Raw genomic sequence first — 21,473 nt, forward strand, 5'->3', positions numbered from 1 at the left:
CCCGGCACTCCAGGATCACGACCTGAGCCGAAGGCAGCCGCTTAACCGACTGAGCCACCCAGGCGCCCCTATACTTACTAATTTATAAATGGGGAAAGAGAAGTTTCACCTGAGCTACTTGCTTCAGGTTTCAGATAGTAGTCGTATCTGAGATCTGACAACCCAAATCTCGATCTTTCCCCTGCGCCACTGTGCCTCTCAGTACATGTGAGGATAGTGGGGTGGAAAGGGATGGAGCACTCTAGTTGGCCAGACTGAGCTGCATGTCTGCCTGTGGGGTGCATGTGGTGGTGGTGACAGAGGTGGGGGTGGAGCGGTGGGGGGGGCCAGTATATTTGGCAGCACATCCAGTCCACACAGAAAAGTCTGTTTCCTAAAGGAAAGCAGAGTGCTTACAAGAGGGAGGAGGACAGGGAAAGCGTGGTGTGCAGACAGAAAGCAGTAACAACCCCAGCTTCCTAACTGTGCTTTCCTGAAACTAACATTCCCTTTGTTTTGTTTCTCTGACTGCACACAACTATAAAATGGAGAAAGGAATAACTACAGTCCTTGGAGTACAAAGGAAGGTCAGGCTGAGATTTGAACGTTTCCACGGATAATCCACAGAGGGAATGACAAAGAGCTGGCCACCTGCCTCTCTTGGATTTCCTGCTGACTTTTTTTTTTTTTTTAGAATTTTAAACAGCTTAGGGAGCATTCTGAACTATTTCTGAAGGAACTAACAGTTCCAGAAAGGTCTTCATCAAGTTCTTGGTTGCATTGGCAAAGTCAGAGTAAGCAAAGAGCAACAAATGGGATTTTTGCATTCAGCTAGTTGAGAAGCGATGAGATGAAGTTAAAACAATATTTAATGCAGGAAAGTAACTTAAGCAGATTTGAGATGATGATTACCAAATGCAACTAATTCCCTGGAAAAATGTTTTGGCTTTGTTACAGAGATTGTTACACAGAGTCTTCACCTCTCTCCCAGCTCTGTTGCTTTCTATAAAGAGTGATGTCCTGATTCATAGGTTCTTTGTCTCCATGACCTAGATCTGGGGAAGATGCTTGGGAATCAGACTGTGAGCAGAAAACCAGAACATAGTGGTCAAATCATCATCATCATCATCATCATCATCATGATAACTTGCATCAGAGAACTCCATGGTAGTCACAGACTGAGTTCTCCAGAAGCATGCATTCAAGCCAAGTTTGGGGGCAAGATGTTTATTAGGGATCAACACCTGTTAAAGGAGGGAGGAGGAAGCAGAATTGACAGAAGAGGGAATCAAACTGTGATGCAGGCCTGAGAAAGCTTGGCCAACCTGGCAGAGAGCTCTGGAGAAAGTCTTTTTCCATCAGCGTCCCACATTGGGCCAAAATGTCCAGGACTTTAAACGCCCACCTCACTCAGTCATCAAACGCAGGCTGCCCCAGGAGGGGCATCATCTTGGGAAGGGTTGCTCTCTGCAGCTGAGGCAGCCCCTGGAGCTGCTGACAGCTGGAGGCTGGACGGCAGGTCCATCCTTGAAGGGGAATCTGAAGGTACATCTCTTTCTACCATAAAGGCCACCCAGATAATGTAGTTGTGAGCTCTCAGGGTTGGTGTGGTGGGGGGATGACATCAGGGGCTGGTGGTTTGCCTAACACCACATGAGATATTGCTCTTTCTTTGCTGGCATAATGTAAGCTTTCCCCTAAGCTCTCAGTATAATTATGTCTTCTGTCTGCGTTAGAAAGATGGATCCAGCCTTGCTTTCCAATTCGTATCAAGATTCCAAGTTAGGAACAGCCAGAGTTTTCAGGAAAAAGAATAAAGAATTGTCAGTAAATATTTCCCCTTTTCAATTATTTAGTAACAGAATAATAGATCACTCCAAAACTCAGTGGCTTGACACAACAATTTATTATTTCTCATCATTATGTGGGTGGAATGGGCTCAGCTCGGTGGTTCTTCTGACTCACATGAGCTACACTAAGGCCATCCGTGCAGCTACATTCAGCGGGAAATATGGCAAAAGCTGGGACATCCAAGGTGGCCTTCCTTCTCCAGTGCTCGCTCCATATGGCTGCTAACCATGAAGTGTCTTGGCCTGGGCTTCACAGCGTGGCAGATAGTATCCCAAATTGAGAAGCAAAAGATGTCAGACCTTTTAAGTCCTGGGTTCAAAAGTCCCAGAATATTATTTCCATTGCATTCTCTTGGTCAAAGCCAATCACAGAAGAAGGTCAGTTTCCTCTTAATAAGAAGAATGACAAAGAATTTGGGACCATTGTTAATCTGCTACATTTTCCTAAAACAGTGTGTCAACCCTTACAGATACAGATTCCCAGGCCCTATCTCCAAATAGTCTGACTGTTTGTCTGAGGTAGGACCTGAGCATTAGTATATAAGCTTGTTAGGGAATTCTAATATGCATCCTGTTTGGGGGAGCCCTAAATTGTGATGTCTTTTGTCCCTCTATTGATGCCAAAATAGCTTTGTCTTGTAGGAGCCCCATGTGGCTTATGTTTGGATAAACTTCCATTCTGATCCCTAAAGACTGCTCTAAATCCTGACCTATTTTAACCAGACACTTGAGAACGTAGTTTCACTCTTAACAAACCAGCCATTGATTTGAAACATCACTTTTAGAAAACTGCCCTCTAGTCAATAGTATCTGCTAGTAGGGCTCTGAATTCTCTGAAATCCTCAGCCAGAACCTTAAGCTAAAGTTTAGACCTCAGTTCCTGCTATGCGGTTGTAGATTTACAAGTGGTCTTTGTTCTCTCGAAACACTGATAGACCACTGGTAATTTAGACTCATAGAAAAACTCTTGTTATTTATTCAAAAGATTAGCTTCCTTTTCCCAGCCGACTTCTGTGCTGTCCTGAAATAATGTGGTCCTCCTGCGCAAAGTCTTTAGATAGTAGTGTGTCTTATGCTACTTTCCAGAAATGATACAACTAGATCAAGGAGGGTTTGCTGTAAACATCTTCCAGATCCATTCTCAGCGAAGATGGTGTCCACAAGGCATCTTGAATTTGTTTCTGGATATCGATTAATTGATAAAATAGTAGGGTGGATTGATACAGCTAATGTAATGTCAAAGCAAAAATAAATATGCAGTGATTTCGACTGAAGCTTTATCAGGAGTAACCTTAGTATTTTCATTAGGTGATTGTTAGGTTCTTTAAGAAGGGCTCTTAACCTAGGGCAAGGGTCTGTGGCTAGTATTCAAGGGGTCAGTGAACTTAGAAGGGGAAAAAATGCATTTTATTTTCACTAACCTCAAACTTAAATAGCTTTTCCTTCCATTATGAATTATGAAATTTAGCATTTCTTCCCATTACGAATGTAGACAACAAACCACAGTGGCCTTAGCAGTACCTTTGACTCTATCACCAAGAGAAAGCAGAAATACTTTCATATAAAATACAAATGCTGGGGCGCCTGGGTGGCTCAGTTGGTTAAGCGACTGCCTTCAGCTCAGGTCATGATCCTGGAGTCCCGGGATCGAGTCCCGCATCGGGCTCCCTGCTCGGCAGGGAGCCTGCTTCTCCCTCTGACCCTCTCCCCTCTCATGTGCTCTCTCTCATTCTCTCTCTCTCAAATAAATAAATAAAATCTTTAAAAAAAAAAAATACAAATGCTGTTGCAAATACCTTGAAACAACATCATCATCACTGCTACTTTAAAATTCTAGTAGTGGGGCGCCTGGGTGGCTCAGTCGTTAAGCGTCTGCCTTCGGCTCAGGTCATGACCCCAGGGTCCTGGGATCGAGTTCCGCATCGGGAAGTCTGCTTCTCCCTCCTCCACTCCCCCTGCTTGTGTTCCCTCTCTCACTGTCTGTCTCTCTCTCTCTGTCAAATAAATAAATAAAATCTTTAAAAAAATAAAATTCTAGTAGTTATCATACCCACTGGTTGCTCTTATTGAATGTGTCCATAGAGAAGTACATATATTGTTATATCACCAATTTATTTTTTACTACTTTGTTAATTTCAATATAATGGGTTCATTTATAATCTATAATATATATGTAAATATATATAAAATGTAATTAAAACATTTTTCTGAGATGTATCCACAGGCCACAGTTGACGCCATAGGGGTCCATGGCACAAAAAAGACCAAGAACCCATGCATTAGACTATTTGAATTGTTGAAACTAATTTCTAGATCCTCCCCAACCCAAACCACAGACCACCTTTGGGGACCCCAGATTGAAAAGTTATGAGTTTAGCTCTCAAGTAGACTTGAATTTTATCTCTAGTCTATTACCTTGGCAATTCTTACTCCTTCTATCACCATACCCAAGCCACATAGTGTGGAGGTTAAAAGACTGGATATTGTGCCAGACCCTCCTCTACCACTTACTAGCTGTGTGACCTTGGGGAAGTTACTTAACGTCTCCAAGAGGTTCTTCATCAGTGAAGTAGGGATAACATTAATACCTATTTCTCTCATGAAGGGATTAGCTACTAGGATTCATCGAGATTATGGGTAGACATATATCACTTGACACTCTACCTGGCTCCTAGTAAGCGTGGAATAAATATTTATTCCTGCTGCCTGTCCTAGCTTTTCATCTGTTTGCATAGAGCAAGAAGCTCTCCTCCTGTCTAATAGGGTCCTTAATAGATACTATGTTTTAAGGGCTCAACTGAATAGTATTTATCAGAAAGACCTGGAAGTATAGCAGTTGTATCCAGTTATAACATCATAACAAAGAAACTGTCTTGGTGAGAGGTAGAAGAAACAGAGGGGCGGGGGACCATGTTCCACATTTTGCTACATGACAGTCTAATAATAGTAAATAAAAGTGGCTACATTGAGTAATGAGATGCTTCTAAAGCATCCAGTCCATTCTAGTTGAACAGTAATCTGAAACATCCCTGTTGACAATAAATGAAGCGTCCAAACTTTTTGTTTTTGTTTTGTTTTCCATTTGTACTGAGCCTCTAACATATGGAAACAGGGAAGAAGAGGAATATAGGATTTTAGATTTAGAGGGTAAAAAACTATCTAGCAAAACAAAAAGCCCAGTTAGTTGGTGAACTTTCTGCTCTTCTGGTGTCCAGCATGGAGATGTGGGTGTTTATTTTTGTTCCTAATATTTATTTTCTTATGCAGCAACCAGAGTCCCAAGGTTTAGATTCTGGCACTAGCCCTGTCTTCTTAGAGCTGCTTGCCAGAGGGGGACTTACCATTTTTGCTTTTGTTTCCGTTTAATTGCTTCTCTATATCCTCCCAACTTACTGTTTTAGACACATGGCCCATCTCATCAGCTCTACCTTAGAGGAAAAGAGCATGACAGAGAACATGTTAAATTTTTTCAAAGATTCATTTTTGTGAGTTTGGCAGCATCAGTGGGTGGCTTTTCTTTTTTTAAATTAAAAAATGAATAATAGTCAAAAGGTATGTATAATACTTGTGTGAGATAAAACAAATAATGATAAATGAGCACCTTTGTACTTATCAGCCAGTTTAAGAAATGCAGCATTACCAAGAACTTGCCCTCCCAGATCCCACCCCTTTCTCTCATTGCCCCTGGAGGTGAACCACTGAACTGGATTTTGTTTCTATCATCCTTTAAAGTCCTTTTTTTTTTTTTTTAATTAATAGTTTTACAGATATACATCTCCATAAATAATATTTTACTTTTCATGTTTAATTTTATATAAAAGGAATTATTCTGTATGTATTTTGTAATTACATGCTTTTGCTATTCAGCAGTGTTGAGATTTCAGCCATGCTGATAGGTTCAATTGTGCTTTGTTTCCTTTTTCACTGCCACATAGTATCCCACTGCATGATTATATCACTCATCCATTCCACTGCTGCTGGACATGTGGGTTGTTGGCAGTGTTTTGCTACCGCAAATATTGCTTTTGTGAACATTCTTGCCCTCCTTGTGCCTGTGTGCAAGAGTTTGTCCAAGAATAATGCCTAGAAGTGGGACTGATGCATTCACAGGGTTTGAGCATCTTCAACTTCATCAGATAATGCCAAACTGTTTTCCAAAGTGATTAGAATCTTGCCAGTAATGCAGAAGAGAACTGATTATTTCACTCCCTCACCAACTCTAGGACTTGTCCCTAGTCATCTTCCCCGTGGGCTTGTGAAATTGAAGGGGGGCTTAATGTCCTTTCCCATGTCTGCCATTCATGATTTGTCTTCTTTCTCTCTTGCTGTCCTTCCTATCTTCTCTGGCTAGCATCAAATGGAAAGACTGTAGCCTCCACACACAGTGAAAAAGTTGGAGTGGACATGTCATGTCCAAGTCTTAGCACTGCTTTGGCTAAGTAGATGCATTTGTCTTTCCGGATGTCCTGTGCTGAGGTTGGCTACCAAGATATCCAGCTTCGGGGCACCTGGGTGGCTCAGTTGGTTTAAGTGTCTGCCTTTGGCTCAGGTCATGATCCCAGGCTCCTGGGATCAAGCCCCACATTGGGATCCCTGCTCAGTGGGGAGTCTGCTTCTCCCTCTCCTTCTGTCCCTTCCCCCTGCTCGTGCTCTCTCTGTCTCTCTTTCTCTCTCAAAATAAATCAATTTTTTAAATCTTTAAAAATATATACCCAACTTAAAAAAATAAGAAATTCAGTCCTTCAGCACCTTTTCACTTCAACTCACCAACAGCGGCTCAGTATAAAGAAGTAACTACTAAAATAGATTTCAATTTATGCCTTGGATTGTAGGCAAGCCCTAGACCATCAGGAGGAGAATCTGAATCTTTCCCCAACACAACACAAGTACGCTCAACTTCCATCACTTTCCCACCAAAACAGCAAGGAAGTGAAGTTATTTAGCCAGTTGCTTTGCTGTGTGTCTTACCAAAAAATTAAGAAGAATAGTAATTGGTAAATATTACTCACCCAGTTCCTTAGCTAGCGTTTCTCACATCTGCTTTATAAATCCTTCTCAGTGGCCTGATTTTATTCATTTCCTAGTGCTTGACACAGAAACCACAAAGAACTACTTAAAGTGAAAAGCACTGATTTTATATAAAGCAATAAGAAAAAACATACAGCATTTTGAGGACATTTTTAAAAAGAGGCTCCCCTACTTTATACATTCTAAAATGGAACTGTTCTTGCTTTCATGATGTTTTAAGAAAAGGCACAGATATTAGAGGATGCTATTCAAGAACACTCTGTGTTTTAAGTTGTTGTGGTTTAAACTTTTTCCTTTGACAATAGCTGGTCTTAACAAGTCCCCTTACTCTCCAATCTACTCTTCTCTCCGTGCTTTTGCCAAAACACAAGTCTGATCATGTGTTCCCTTGTTCAAACACTCTAACTGACTCCCCGCTACCTGCAGAATAAAGTCTGAACTCTCTCCATAGAGTAGTAAAGAGGTTAGGTCTGGCTTCTGCTTTCTTACCCAATCTGAATTCTCACCCTAGCTCCTTCTCCATTAGAATCCTAAAAATCAAAACAAAACACCTTATAATTCCCCAAACCCGCCTTGCTGTTTTGTCAGCCAATAATGGCCCATGGGATTCCTCCTTTCCTTACAAGGTCCTTTGTGCTCTAGCTGTCCAGAAAACCCCTATTTACCTTTCAGGGATTAAGATGACCTCTAAGGGGGTACCTGGCTGGCTGAGTCAGTAGAGTATGCCATTGTTGATCTCGAGGTCCTGAGTTCAAGCCCCATGTTGGGTGTAGAGTTTACTTATAAACAAACAAACAAACCTCTAGGAAGCCCTTCTTCTCCCAGAATACCTCCTTCTCTGCATCTCTATGTGCATCTCTTAGTGCATGTACCACACTGGGGTTTCTCTTTCGTTTAACTCTTTAATTGCTTTCTTCCCCTGCTTGACACTGAGCTCCTTGAAGACAGGAACAACATATCATTTATCTCTGTAGCAAACCCCTTAGCACAGTTCCCAGCACCCAGTGAATATCTGGTGAGTGAAAATCAAATTGGCCCCTACCTCATACCCACACCCATCGTGTGTGTGTGTGTTTTAAAACCAGCACCTGGGTGGCTCAGTGGGTTAAGTGGCCGACTCTTGGTTTCAGCTCAGGTCCTGATCTTAGGGATCAAGCCCCACCTCAGGCTTCCTGCTCAGCAGGGAGTCTGCTTGTCCCTTTCCTTCTGCTCCTCCCCCGCCTCTCTGAAATAAATAAATAAATAAATTTTATTTATTTATTTAACAAAACAGACTGCAGTTCTCAAGGAGTGCTGTGGTTGCTCACCAATCATACATACCAAAGTGTCTTCTAGGAAACAGACTAGGCCTGCTAAAATAATGAATTGTTCAAAGAATTCCCTTCAAACGAAAGGATGCATTGTTCATGTCAGCTGAAGATGATTTCCTTTCTGTGTTACACAGGAGAAGAAAGGAGAAATATTCTGGGAAATAAATTTATGGGAGGAGTTGTAGAAGTTTCATTATCTCAGGGGCTGACCAGAATGTCCCCTCCTTTAAAAAAATTGAATTTTTGGCATTTGGGTTTTTTTTTTTTTCTCCTTTAAAAAAAAAAACCACACAGCTTGCTTCCTGAAAACAAAGGAAATAATAAACAATGGCAACTCCCAATTTTACTCTGATTATTTGCCAAGAGTCCTCTTAGTTCATATGGTTCTATTTCATTAGAGACGGCTGATTAGCATAAAAAGAATGCTTCTAAATTAAGCTACCCAAATATGCACTTAGTTAATACTCAGGGAGCTAATTTATTGTATTATTTAAAATATAAATTGGATAGCAAATCTATTTACTGAGGTATAACAGCTAGGCAATGATGCATAATTTTCTCTTAGCTGTGGTTTTTAATAATCTATTGAAATTTAACAGAGAACCATTTCATTATGGGAAGTGAATAAATACTAAGACTAACATTTAAAGTATTATCCACACATGGAGAATAGGTTTTAAAAATTAATGATATTTGAGGAACAAAGAGGGAATTGGGGGTTGCTTTTTAAACAGTAGCATTTTGTTGTTTTAATTTGCAGTGTAACTAGATTCACAAAATTGCTTGTGGAAATGTTAAACAGAGCACCAAAATAAACAAGGTGGAGGGTAGAGTGAAGCAGAGAAAGGGGCAGTGTGAAGAAACAAAATAAAGTTGTCAAGATACTGCCCCATTGTCAACTAGACCACGGGTACTATTTTTGCCTTGGACAGTCTTTGGCTTGGTAGTGAAAACTGTGTGCCTTGTTTTATTTCAACCAATGGCATCATAAAAATGTTGTGCCCGTTGGCATGTCCTGTGTCCTCAATTCCAGGAACCTGGGGACATTTTCAAGTCTGGGGTCCCCTTACGCTGTGGGTCTGGAACACAGTTCAATCTAGATACCCTCTCTGATTAATAGGTGTCCCACACAGACCAGCTTTGGAATGTCACAGGGGCTCTGAAACAAACAGAAACATCCATGAATGCAGTGGTGTGGTCTTGAAACTATTACTGCGAATTATACTAGAATTCTGTGGGGGTATGCAGGAATGGAAGCAGGCAGCAGGACCTTCTCATCTTTCTGCAGATATTTGAAACCTGGCCCATCTGATTTCCTGAGCCAAGATTTCAGAGAAGTTTTGGACCTTACAATTTACTGATCTGAATAGATGTTTCTTTGATTTATTTTGGGAGAGAGAAAGAATGCTCTAATGTTTCATCTTTCCCCAGGAGAGCCAAAATGTCAGAGAACCAGGGGTGGGAAGGTAAACGGGCTGATCTATAGTGTTTGCCAAGTTCCATGGTGTAAATATTCCTGCCGTGGCTGATTTCAAGCTACCAACATGACACCACCGAGTGTGAAGTTGGGCAGCAATGTACACAATCGGCTGTCCTGGCTGGAGCCATCCCCCACTGCTGTTTGCAGGAGGTAAAACTTGAGCAGGTTGTCTGGCTCTTGTTTCTCTGTTCCCCACAGGACAATGGGTCGGGCTCTAGGTCCTCGCAACACTCCCAGCAGAGAGCATTTGCTGCTGTAACCCCTGCCCTCTCCTCCCAGTGAAAACTACAGACATAAATCATAAAGCTAGATACTGAGTAAGAGTAATTAATGAACTGGATTTTGCTTTTTATCCTCTTGTGGATTTCAAATATAAAGCTGGGAGGACGTAAAGTTTTGATTACTTTTCAACTGCTTCAAATCCTGGGTTGCAAAGTGGGTTCTTAAAAGGGTGAAAAAGACAGAACAGCTTTTTGCCATTCTGCTAAGACAAGTAAGGTCTTGCTTGCCTGACATTTCTGTATGGAGAGACAAGGGTGTTTGGCATTGCGAGTGGTAAAGGGGATGGAGGGAAAGAGTGGGATGGATCATGGTGTTGGCAGGTTTAAGGGATAAAATTAGACAGTTAAGTCAAGCAGATTGACAGAAGTTTGAACTCATATTCAATCTGCTTTCTTACTTTAATTGGGACCTTTCCCATGAGAAGGAAGAATTCATAGCATGGAAATAAAAAAAGCCTGGAAGAGAAATAGTCTCCCTCCCTAACAATATATATTCTTCCCTCTGAAAAAGTGTAGTACTATCTCATATTTATTGGTATTGTAGCTTCTGATCTTTCTCCACTCTTAAAGGGAAAAAATATTCCTTTGACAATAAAAAATGAGAGAATAGAATGATGACTATTGCTTGAGTGCTTAGTATATGTCTATAACAGCACGTGGTGCAAGCTTATTATGTATTTGTGAATTGAGTGCCATGTAATGGTTAATATGCCTTATCTCTTTGAATCCATACAGAAAGTTAAATATTCTTAGAGTGACAAACCATTCTAGATCACCTGGCACTTTTTTAGCATTAGCACTGAAAATCCTATGTTCCCAGGAATCCCTCAGCCCAAGGCAAACTGGGACAACTGGTCACCCTAATTCTTACCTTGATGAGAAAATAGAAGCAGTTAAGTCCCTGTGCCAAAGTCACAGAGCTGGACTCAAAACCAGACCTGCTGAATCCTGAGTTCATGCTTTTGACCACCATGCCGAATCACTTCCTACTACTGTGCTTTTAGGTTTCCACTGGTGATAATGATCGAGGGAAGAGACAGTCATTCATACCAACCTTGCTGAAATTAACATAGAGATTCTTGGAGTTAATTTAGAGAAAATTTCCATGACTTTTTTCTTTTTTTTAATCAGAGACATTCATAGCACATTGAAACCTCTAGCTGATTTGGTGAGATGAGGCTGAGATTTGATTGAAGGGTCTTCACCTCTCAGGCATTCATTTTGTACCTCTCTAAAAAGACAGGGTATATTGAACACCAGATTTCTTCTAACTTAAAAGTTCCCTGATTGTCAGAAGTCTGTTTTTCACGTTGCACAGAAATGTCTGTGCCATTTATTCTCATCCTTCTATTTCATCGTTTCTTTTGGAGACATAATATCTTTTCTTAAAGCCACTATGAGCTTGTTGATGATACATTGTTTTATTATCTATTGTTTAATTTTATTCTTTATTAATTTTAATTCTAGTATAGTTAACATACAGTGTTATATTAGTTTCAGGTGTACAATATAGTGATTCAACAATTCTGTACACTACTCAGTGCTCATCATGATAAGTATGCTCTTTAATCCTCATCACCTATGTCACCCACCCACCCCCCACCTCCCCTCAGGTAATCACCAGTTTGTTCTCTATAGTTAAGAGTCTGCTTCTTGGTTTGTCTCTCTCTTTCTCTTTTTTGTTCCCTTGAAAATATCTTTATGGAGTCATTTATGTGGGAATCCTAGATGACAGCTACTTTCTTTTAGAATTCGAAGGATGCAGAGGCACCTGGGTGACTTAGTCATTTGAGCATCCAACTCTTGGTTTCAGCTCAGGTCATGATCTCTGGGCTATGAGATCAAGCCCCACGTTGGGCTCCACATTCAGCATGGAGTCTGCTTGAGATTCTCTCCCTCTACCCCTCCCTCTGCGCACGCTCTCTCTCTCACTAATAAATGAATAAGTAAAATCTTAAAAAAAAAAAAAGTGCAAAAGATACAATTCCACTGTCTTCTAGCTTCCATTGTTTCTGTTAACTAGTCAGCTTTCTTGCTGCTTTGAAATTATTGAAAGTGCAGTTTCTTTTTCTGACAACTTTTAAGATCTTCTTTCTGTCTTTGGTGTTAGCAGTATACCATTATGTGCCCAGATGTGGTTAGTTTTCTCTGGGTTTTTCCAGTTTAGGTCCATAGAGTGTCTCAAAGCTGTAGCTTGATGACTTCAATTGATTTGGGGGAGTTTCTTACTCACAATCTCTGTATTTTACTATGTCTTTTGCACTGTGCCTGCCTTCTCTTCTTATTCTAGGACTCCAGTTAAACATAGTTAAATAGTTTGTCATCCCATGGCTTTTTTTCTCTTTTCTGTGTTTTCCATAACTTCTTGAATAATTAGTTCATAGTTATTTTAAAATCTATACCTGATAACTCCAATATCTGGATCCCTGTGGTCTCTTTCTGCCCTCTGCTTTTTCCCTTGGTTTGTAGTCATTTGATCTTATCTTTTGGCATGCCTACTACATCTTATTGAATGCTGGACAAAAATGTATGAAAAATGATGTTATCTTCCTCCAAAAAGGCTTTGATTTTTTTCTGAAAGGCAGTTAACATAGGGGCAGATCAACTGGCTTCAGTCAGGGGCTGACATGGTGATTTGGTTCTGGATTTCAGGTTTGGGGAGGGCCAACCTGCTTCTGGTTTTCACTACTTCTAAGACCTTGTCTCTTGTGGGTCTAAGAGAAAGCCTGTGGTATTTACCAGAGCCATGCCTCCTTGACAAGCCTGCGATTCCAAATTTTATCTTTGGTTTCTTTTGGGTTTTCTTTTGTTTTTATTTTTTGGTCTCCCAAGCACCCTAAGCTCCGCTTACCTGTTCATCCTTTAATCTGTCGATTTTTGCTTGGCTTCTTGCCAAGAGAAGCTTTGGTGAATTTCTCAAAGAGAAAAGCAGCACAAAATGTTTGGTTCACTTCTCTGTGATTCTCTTTTCTCCATAGTTTCAGCCTCTCAAGTCCTGGTTGCTTTCTGATACTTTCAAACAGCATTCTTTTTTTAAATTCAGCTTTTAGTGTTCTTGTGGGGTGGGGTTGGTTTGACACATGCTCTTGCTTCAAAGTCAAAGGTGGAAATCCTAAATTATGATATTATTGCAACTGATTAAGATGGTATATCTAGAAAGCCCTTAGGGAACTGTCAGCACCAAAGCTATGTATTGGTAACTCTAGGGATGTGTCCCACTATGATGGCTACATTTTGGTCAGCTAGAGCACCTTTCCCCCTCCTGTTCAGTAATGCTTTGCTACAGTAGAAGTGTATACTGGTAACTCGCAAGTTTTCCCTGAGTGTTTTGGGAGAAGCTCTCAACCTTGTTCTCTAGTTTGGTTTTTGGCGGGGGAGATGGAGGTGTTGTTGAATTTTTTTAAGTGGGTTGCCCCATTCTTTTTTAGGAGGTGGCTGCTAACAAGCTTTGGCTTATTTTTTTATTCTCATTCCCAACTGCCTTTTGTTTTTTTCGTATATTCTTTATTTGAGTGCATATTTATTCCATTTCTACTCATGGTTAGTGTCTGAAAGCAAAAAGATTTTGTAAATATGAAATAAGATAAAAAATAATAAAATAACTTTAGTGTAAATCAGAAACCATAATAAGTAAGATTCTTCCCCTGTGTCTGCATCATCCTGTAGTGAATAACAAGAACTATAAACTTATCCCATATTGCCCACCTCCCAAACCTGCCTCTTTTCTTCTTTCTCAGTTAATAGCACCACCTCTTGCAAAACTGCCTGTGTCAGAAGCCTGAAATGGAGTCCCAAAAGTTCATTTTTGCTTTTGTTTCTCTTGCCTTTGGAGATGTGTCTTGAAAGAAGTTGCTGTGGCCAATGTCAAAGAGGTTACTGCCTATGTTCTCCTCTAGGATTTTGATGGATTCCTGTCTCACATTGAGGTCTTTCATTCATTTTGAGTTTATCTTTGTGTATGGTGTAAGAGAATGGTTGAGTTTCATTCTTCTGTATATAGGTGTCCAATTTTCCCAGCACCATTTATTGAAGAGGCTGTCTTTTTTCCATTGCATATTTTTTCCTGCTTTGTTGAAGATTAGTTGACCATATTGTTGAAGGTCCATATCTGGGCTCTCTATTCTGTTCCATTGATCTATGTGTCTGTTTTTGTGCCAGTACCATGCTGTCTTGGCGATCACAGCTTTGTAATATAGCTTGAAATCAGGCAACGTGATGCCCTCAGCTTTGTTTTTCTTTTTCAACATTTCCTTGGCGATTCAGGGTCTTTTCTGGTTCCATACAAATTTTAGGATTGTTTGTTCCAGCACTTTGAAAAATGCCGTTGGTATTTTGATCGGGATGGCATTGAAAGTATAGATTGCTCTGGTAGCATAGACATTTTAACAATGTTTATTCTTCCGATCCATGAGCATGGAATGTTTTTCTATCTTTTTGTGTCTTCTTCAATTTCTTTCATAAGTGTTCTGTAGTTTCTGGAGTATAGATCCTTTACCTCTTTGGTTAGGTTTATTCCGAGGTATCTTACGGTTTTTGGTGCTATTGTAAATGGAATCAATTCCCTAATTTATCTTTCTACAGTTACATTGTTAGTGTACAGGAAAGCAACTGATTTCTGTGCACTGATTTTGTATCCTGCCACATTACTGAATTGCTGTATGAGTTCTAGTAATTTGGGGGTGGAGTCTTTTGGGTTTTCCACATAAAGTATCATGTCATCTGCAAAGAGAGAGAGTTTGACTTCTTCTTTGCCAATTTGAATATCTTTTATTTCTTTTTGTTGTCTGATTACTGTTCCTCAAAAAGTTAAAAATAGAGGTAGCCTATGGCCCAGCAACTGCACTACTGGGTATTTACCCCAAAGATACAAATGTAGTGAAAAGAAGGGCCACATGCACCCCAGTGTTCATAGCAGCAATGTCCACAATAGCCAAACTGTGGAAGGAGCCAAGATGCCCTTCAACCAATATTACTCAACCATCAGAAAGGATCAATACCCAACATTTGCATCAACATGGATAGAACTGGAGGAGATTATGCTAAGTGACAGAGAAAGTCCAGACATCTGCTCCTGCAAGACCCCCACCAAGTCTCCCCCACAGAGCTGCACCCACACTCCCAGTGTGAATTTCCCTGTCTATCTTACCACCTCTAACAGCACAACTGGGAGACCTTTGCTGCCAGGTCCATGTTTCCGGTTCCAGGGAGGATTGTATCTTTTTCTAAAAAAATAAAGTGGAATGAAGCTTTAAAGTGTTTGCATAACCCTTTTAAAATTCATGACACATCTGTTGACCCCCCAGAACATCTGGAATACATGAGTTTAGAGGTTTGAGCTCTCATGTGGAAACACCCAACATATACAGTTTCTGATGATGAGACCATTTCTATCCAGGGAGCCTTGGATGAATCTTGTCACATTTAAATACAAAATCACAGCCCTGTCACATTTTGTTACACACCTCTAAAAACCATGGAGTGGTTTGTGACCTTGATTTGTGAGTGGTGAGCAGCTTGGCGATAAACAACAGATTGGTTTTTTGTTTTTTTTCCAGCACTCATAAATTTATTTGAGGTTAACATCGGTAAAATGCTGTCAGTATGCTAGGGAACATACCTTAGAATTTTGTGGTGTGTGAAAAAGACTTTGTTCCCAAATGAGCTTTTCTTTCCAATCTTAATGACACCGTTCATGATGACATTTGGTCATTACATATGGCAGCTCAGAAATGGACTGGGGGTCAGGCAGGTTACTGAGAAGAATTGTAATACCCAACCTTATCACCTCTTGTTCACCACTTATCACGGTCATAGAATGTGTATGTGTGTGTGTGTGTGTGTGTAAATACCAGGAAAGTAGATGATCAGGAGAAATACACTAACGTGAGGCCATGAGTAGGTGTTAAACAAATTTCTGTTTGTATTCTCCCTTGATACAAATAGAGAATTACCTGGTTTGTCACAGAATGGAAAAGGTTCTTACAAACAACGGTTTTCAAAGAGTAGTCTTTGGACCAACAGCATCAGCATCACCTTAGAATTGTTAGAAATGCAAATTATCAGGCCCTGCCCTGGACCTTCAGTGCTGGAAAGTCTAGGGGTGCGGCCCAGCAGTCTGTTCTAAGGAGCTCAGGTGTTATGATGCACATTCTAGTCTGAGAACCTCTGTTTTAAACAACTCCCTGAAACCAAGATTTCTTTTTTTTTTTTAAGATTTCATTTATTTATTTGACAGAGAGTGAGCACAACAAGGCAGAGGAGCAGGCAGAGGGAGAAGGAGAAGCAGGTTCCCACCGAGCAGGGACCCCGACGCGGGGCTTGATCTCAGGGTGCTGGAATCATGACCTGAGCCAAGGCAGACCAACTGAGCCACCCAGGTGCCCCCCAAGATTTCTTAATGCTAACATAGGAACACAGTGTTTTAGGGTAGTTTGATACAAGCATTTTGATCCTGGGTTTTGAGTAGAGATAACTGTTGAAAGAATAATGACAATGGTTAATATTTATTGAGTACCATCCAGGTGCTATGCTAAGTGTTCCGTGTACATCATTCCACTAATTGATTGCTCCCGTAATTCCCAACTATCCCAAGAGGTAATACTTTTTTCTCTGTTGTACAGTGAAGGAAACTGAGGCTCAGAGCAGGTAAGTTATTTGCCCAGGGTCACACAGCTTGCTGTGCCTCGAGTCGTGCTCCTGCCCTCCTGAGTCCAGGCCCAGGCCATAAAGCACTATGTTACCCCCCATTAGCTGCAGCTCTGGCCCAGGAGACAGGATGACCATTAGCTCTTGGATTCAGCTTACTGCTGCTCTGGACCATTGCTGCCAGGTTCATTTCCAGTGGAGGCAGCAGCTGGGTTTTGTCACGAACATGACTTCCTTAAGTGTCCTTAGCTGAGCTGAAGTTGCATAGAATCACTCATCAGATTCCTGCCAGAGCCGGAGATTTGGATGAGAACCTACAGGAAGAGAATTCTAGCCTGGGACTGTGGGGGCAACAAAAGTTTTTATAGAGTCACATGCAGGGGCTCATGTCACACATAGGTTGACTTCCAGTCCGTGACAAAGTGAGACACATTGGGTTTCCAGACACAAGCTTGTACGCAAATAGCAGACGGGCTCCTCTGTCATTTAGTTCAATCTGAACTAAAACTTTCCATTCATGTAGAACATCCATTTCTCTAAGGCACAAATGGCCATTGATGGGTGTGCCATCCAGCAGGTGTTTCCAATTGCGTGGGAGGGTTAAGTCCAATTTCACATCTGTAATGGTGGTCTACTTCCCTTACTTGCCTCAGAGGGCTGCTGAGAGCCAGGTGAAATGTCCTATGACTAAGCTATAAAGTTTGGTTCAAATGTAAAGAATTATTATACAAATACTAGGATTTGAATAAAAACACTGGTGTGTGCATCGAAAGCCAGGTGCCAGCTCATTCTCTCGGTTATAATTGGGTGACTTGGACAAGCCTCCTAATAACTCCATATCACTCAGTCACCGAGGTTGCTAGTGCTCTCTGCAGTTAGTTGTGCAGTGCACAACTTGTGTAGCTGTGAGCTGCAAAGCAAAATTCATCTAATCCTCATGATCCCACTTACTGCATAGCAAGGTCATAAGACGCTGGGTGTTGGGGGTAGATTATTAATATATTAAATGCACTATGTAAATATATGTGTAGTTTTCTTCTGTCTCAATTCCTTTCTGATTGAGGCAGGTAAAACAAGCTATGAAGGGCCTTGTCAAAGGGGCCTTTACTTGCTGATTGTGATTTAACAGCTAGAACTTACTGAATGTGATCCCTTTCCTGCCTGTGTTTGCTCCTTCATCCACTACTAACTCCTGCCCATTTTCCACATATGCCATAGGACGTGGCGGACCACACCGCTCTCTCCTGCAGGGGGCCTGCCAACACTGTGTCGGTTCTTTCCCTTTCGGTGTTGAATCACGAAGGCCTCCCCTTGCCCTCTACTTGGGACGTCTGCTGAAAGCAGAGGCTTTCCGAATACAGAGATGAGTCCCCCCGACCCTGCCCTTGCTTTTATTTTTTTTCTTTTTTATCAGTATGGCACCAAGCACAAGGGTCTGAACTCACCTTAACTCTAGGTGTTTCAGAATGCTGTATGTATCTTGTTAGGTGACCCAGGTATCCGCTACTATACAAACCTCAGCGAGTCTGCACTTTAACAGAACTACATTTCATTGTGTGTTAATTTGACATAAAATCTGGGGGAAGTCGACTGATAACCATATTTGACTTCGAAATGTATCAAAAAGATAGGATGGATTAATAGTTGGATAGTGTGAGAAAATGAGTAAAGTGGGTGTTAATGAGAGAATCTAAGCGGTAAGTCTATGAAATTCTTTCAGATTTGCTCTATGTTTGAATTTTTTTCCAGAATAAAATGTTAGGAAAAAAGAATGTTCTAATTCTGTGCTACTCAAAAAAATGGCCTTTTAAAAATTTCAGGTGTCAAGGATTTCTCATGTTTGTCGTTTTAATTTTTTGGAGAATCAAAATATCCCCTGTATTAATGGCCAAGACTAATATGGCAGGTAGAGCTCAGTATGAAGGCCACGTGGCTCAGCAGACTGAAGGGGGAGGTGGGTGGATTCCTTCACCCAGCTGGGGTGGCAGAGAGGGCCCCAGGATAGGTCTTCACACCTTAGGGGCTTCACCAGGGACGAATAACACAGCACGGACTAGCAGACAGCTCACTCCCAAAAGGAAAAAGACAATTTTCAAGTTTCCATAAATGTGAAAGATAAACACATCTTTTTGTTAAATTAAACAACCACACAAGTGTAAACCTTTCCTACCTTAAAGTACCTATAATTAAAGCTATCAAAACTTAGACAATCAGCATATCCAAAGGCATGGATTGATATAGAATATGTTCTGTATTTCATGGAAGCTTTAAGAATACTTCAATCTGAACTAAAACTTTCCATTCATGTAGAACATCCATTTCTCTAAACTTTTCTTTTTCTTCTCTAAGGTAATTGTTCGAGGTGGAGGACACATTTTACCCTATGACCAGCCTCTGAGATCTTTTGACATGATTAATCGATTCATTTTTGAGAGAGGATGGGATCCTTATTGACGGATAAACTGCTTTCCTAAAAGAAAGAACATCGAGGGGTTTTAATCTTTGAGAAGAAAATTTCCAAAATGGAAACTGTCCTATAAATAAGAAAATTATCTTTTTATATCTTTAAAATGTTTCCCATCAATAAAAATTTATCCTTGAAACAAGGAAGGTTCTGTTTTGGGGGAGAGGGTTCATTACAAAATTAACTTTAAGAAAATGCTACTCATGAGTAAGAATGACCTCTTCTAACTTAACGGATGGGAAGAATGGATTCTGAGACGCTGTTTCAGATACAAGGGGATATATGGAAGGTTGAGGCCCTGAATGGGAATTTTTAATTCCTTCTAAGAGTAAGTGCAGTAAGTGGATAAAGTTGTAAGAGCATCCTGTTCTGTAAATAACAGAAGAGTCTGTCTCATAGTATGCATATGAAAGTGTTTGGTAAGTACATTGGGTAAGAGCATCTAATTATCACTACAGAGGAATGGGTGCAGTCATAATAGTGGTGGGCAAGACTTTGGAATGTGGAGAATCTTAGCAAGAAAGGTAGCTTGGAATTCTTTGAAATAGAAATCTTATATATAAAAGTAATAATGTACCAATTGGTGATACGCAGAGGTTCTTACTCAAAGAACACACTGAATCTTTGTCTTGTCTTTCTTTGTTTTTTGCTTTTTGGTTTTGCAGTGTGTTGGCTCATTTCAAGTGTACACGTTTATCAAACAGCCTGCAGGCTGCATTAGTTATGAGCCATTTTAAATTCTGTACTTCTTTAAGCCAAATAAGGAAGAAACTGATTTTGTATAATTGTTGAAAATTTGAGACAATCTGGCATCAAAATACATATATTTATAAATATGCATACATTAGTAATTTTCCAACTAAAATACCCCCGTTTTGGCACATCTCTCCTGTTTATGCAACACGTGCTCTCACCTCTGAAATTCCCCAGCATGTTTGGCTTTTTCAACATCATTTCTCCCTCATTTTACCCATTTATGAATTGGCTCACTGGAGAACTAAATTTGAAAAGTCAAAGCCTGTTCTTGCTGCAAATATTTTGGGTTCTTTTAATTTCTCATTTTGTGCCTGATTTCATTCAGGTTTGTGATCTCCCTTTGTGGTTTTTTTTTTTTTTTAAATAGATATCTCTCACTGTGCCCCTATACTACCAGACATAAAATCAAACATTCTGATCAAAAACAGATTTTAATTATCACAGAGAATAAGCTAGGGGGAATGTGTGAAGAGTTTTGCATATAGCCCCACCTGCCATTTAAACTGTTGCATTTGGTCCCAAAAATATGCAGTGGAAAGGGCACCACCTGTGGCTGGGAGAGCAGGAGTTTAGTGCCATGTGTGTGCCCTGGACATTTTGGGGTAAGTCACTTCACTGTCCTAGCTTCCCAAAGTCTCAAAGAAGACAGAGACTCCTGAGGTTCCTTTCAGTTCACGTATCATTGTACTAGTATCTATTCCACAAGGGTACCATGAGATATTATAGTCGATCTTCATTAGATTCCATATTTGTATCACCTATTCACTAAAATTTATTTGTAACCCCAAAATCAATACTTGCTCACTTGTGTGGTCCTTTGCGAACATGGGCAGAGTGATGAAAAAATGTGAGTTGCCCAATGTGCACATTCTCAGCCACGGTCAAACAGGTGTTCTTTTTGTAGTCTATTTAGTGCCACATTTTTCTGCATTTTTGTGCTTTTTATTGGTACTTTTTTTATTTAAAAGGGCTCCTAAACAGTGCTGAACTACTGTCTGGAGTTCCTCAGTGCAAGAGGGCTGTGGTGTGCCTTATGGAGAAAGTACATTTGTTAGATAGTCTTCATTCAAGCACAAGTTATAGTGCTGTTGGCCATGAATTCAATATTAATAAAGCAACAACATATATTTTATAAGGTTTCTTTAAACAGAAACACACATGGGGCGCTTGGGTGGCTCAGTCAGTTAAGCATCTGACTCTTGGTTTTCGCTCAGGTCATGATCTCAGGGTTGTGGATCAAGCCCTGCGTTGGGCTCTGCGCTCGGCAAGGAGTCTGCTTGGGATTCTCTCTCCCTCTCCCTCTGCCCCTCCCCCACTCATGCTCCCTCTCTCTTTAAAATAAATAAAATCCTTAAACAGAAACACACATAAAACAAAGTTATGTACTAACCGGTTGACAAAAATGTTGTGACCAGAGGCTAGTAGGAACCACATCCTATATTTCCCCTAGGAGCAATGGTTCAGAATTCACCAATTCAGTATTTGGGGAGATGTTATAGAAGAGAACTAGAATGGGGGCGCCTGGGTGGCTCAGTTGGTTAAGCAACTGCCTTCAGCTCAGGTCATGATCCCGGAGTCCCAGGATCGAGTCCCGCATCGGGCTCCCTGCTCAGCAGGGAGTCTGCTTCTCCCTCTGACCCTCCCCCCTCTCATGTACTCGCTCTCTCTCATTCTCTCTCT

The 21,473-nt window shown here is 40.7% G+C and overlaps 1 protein-coding gene across 3 annotated transcripts in view; it reads left to right on the forward strand.

Moving 5' to 3' along the window:
* The window catches only part of CPVL (carboxypeptidase vitellogenic like), a 124,818-nt gene extending 105,639 nt beyond the window's left edge, over window positions 1-19,179 (forward strand). For all 3 annotated transcript variants that reach the window (XM_045864509.3, XM_064575110.1, XM_045864510.3), the window contains one exon: window positions 18,923-19,179. In XM_045864509.3, the coding sequence (XP_045720465.1) occupies window positions 18,923-19,027 (105 nt within the window). In that variant the 3' untranslated portion in view covers window positions 19,028-19,179. The remainder of the gene's footprint in view (window positions 1-18,922) is intronic.
* Window positions 19,180-21,473: the final 2,294 nt, after the last annotated feature.

The sequence above is a fragment of the Mirounga angustirostris genome, unplaced genomic scaffold, assembly GCF_029215605.1.
Source record: "Mirounga angustirostris isolate CCGP_5_RB_7025 unplaced genomic scaffold, mMirAng1.0.hap1 SCAF_12, whole genome shotgun sequence".
NCBI lineage: Eukaryota > Metazoa > Chordata > Mammalia > Carnivora > Phocidae > Mirounga > Mirounga angustirostris.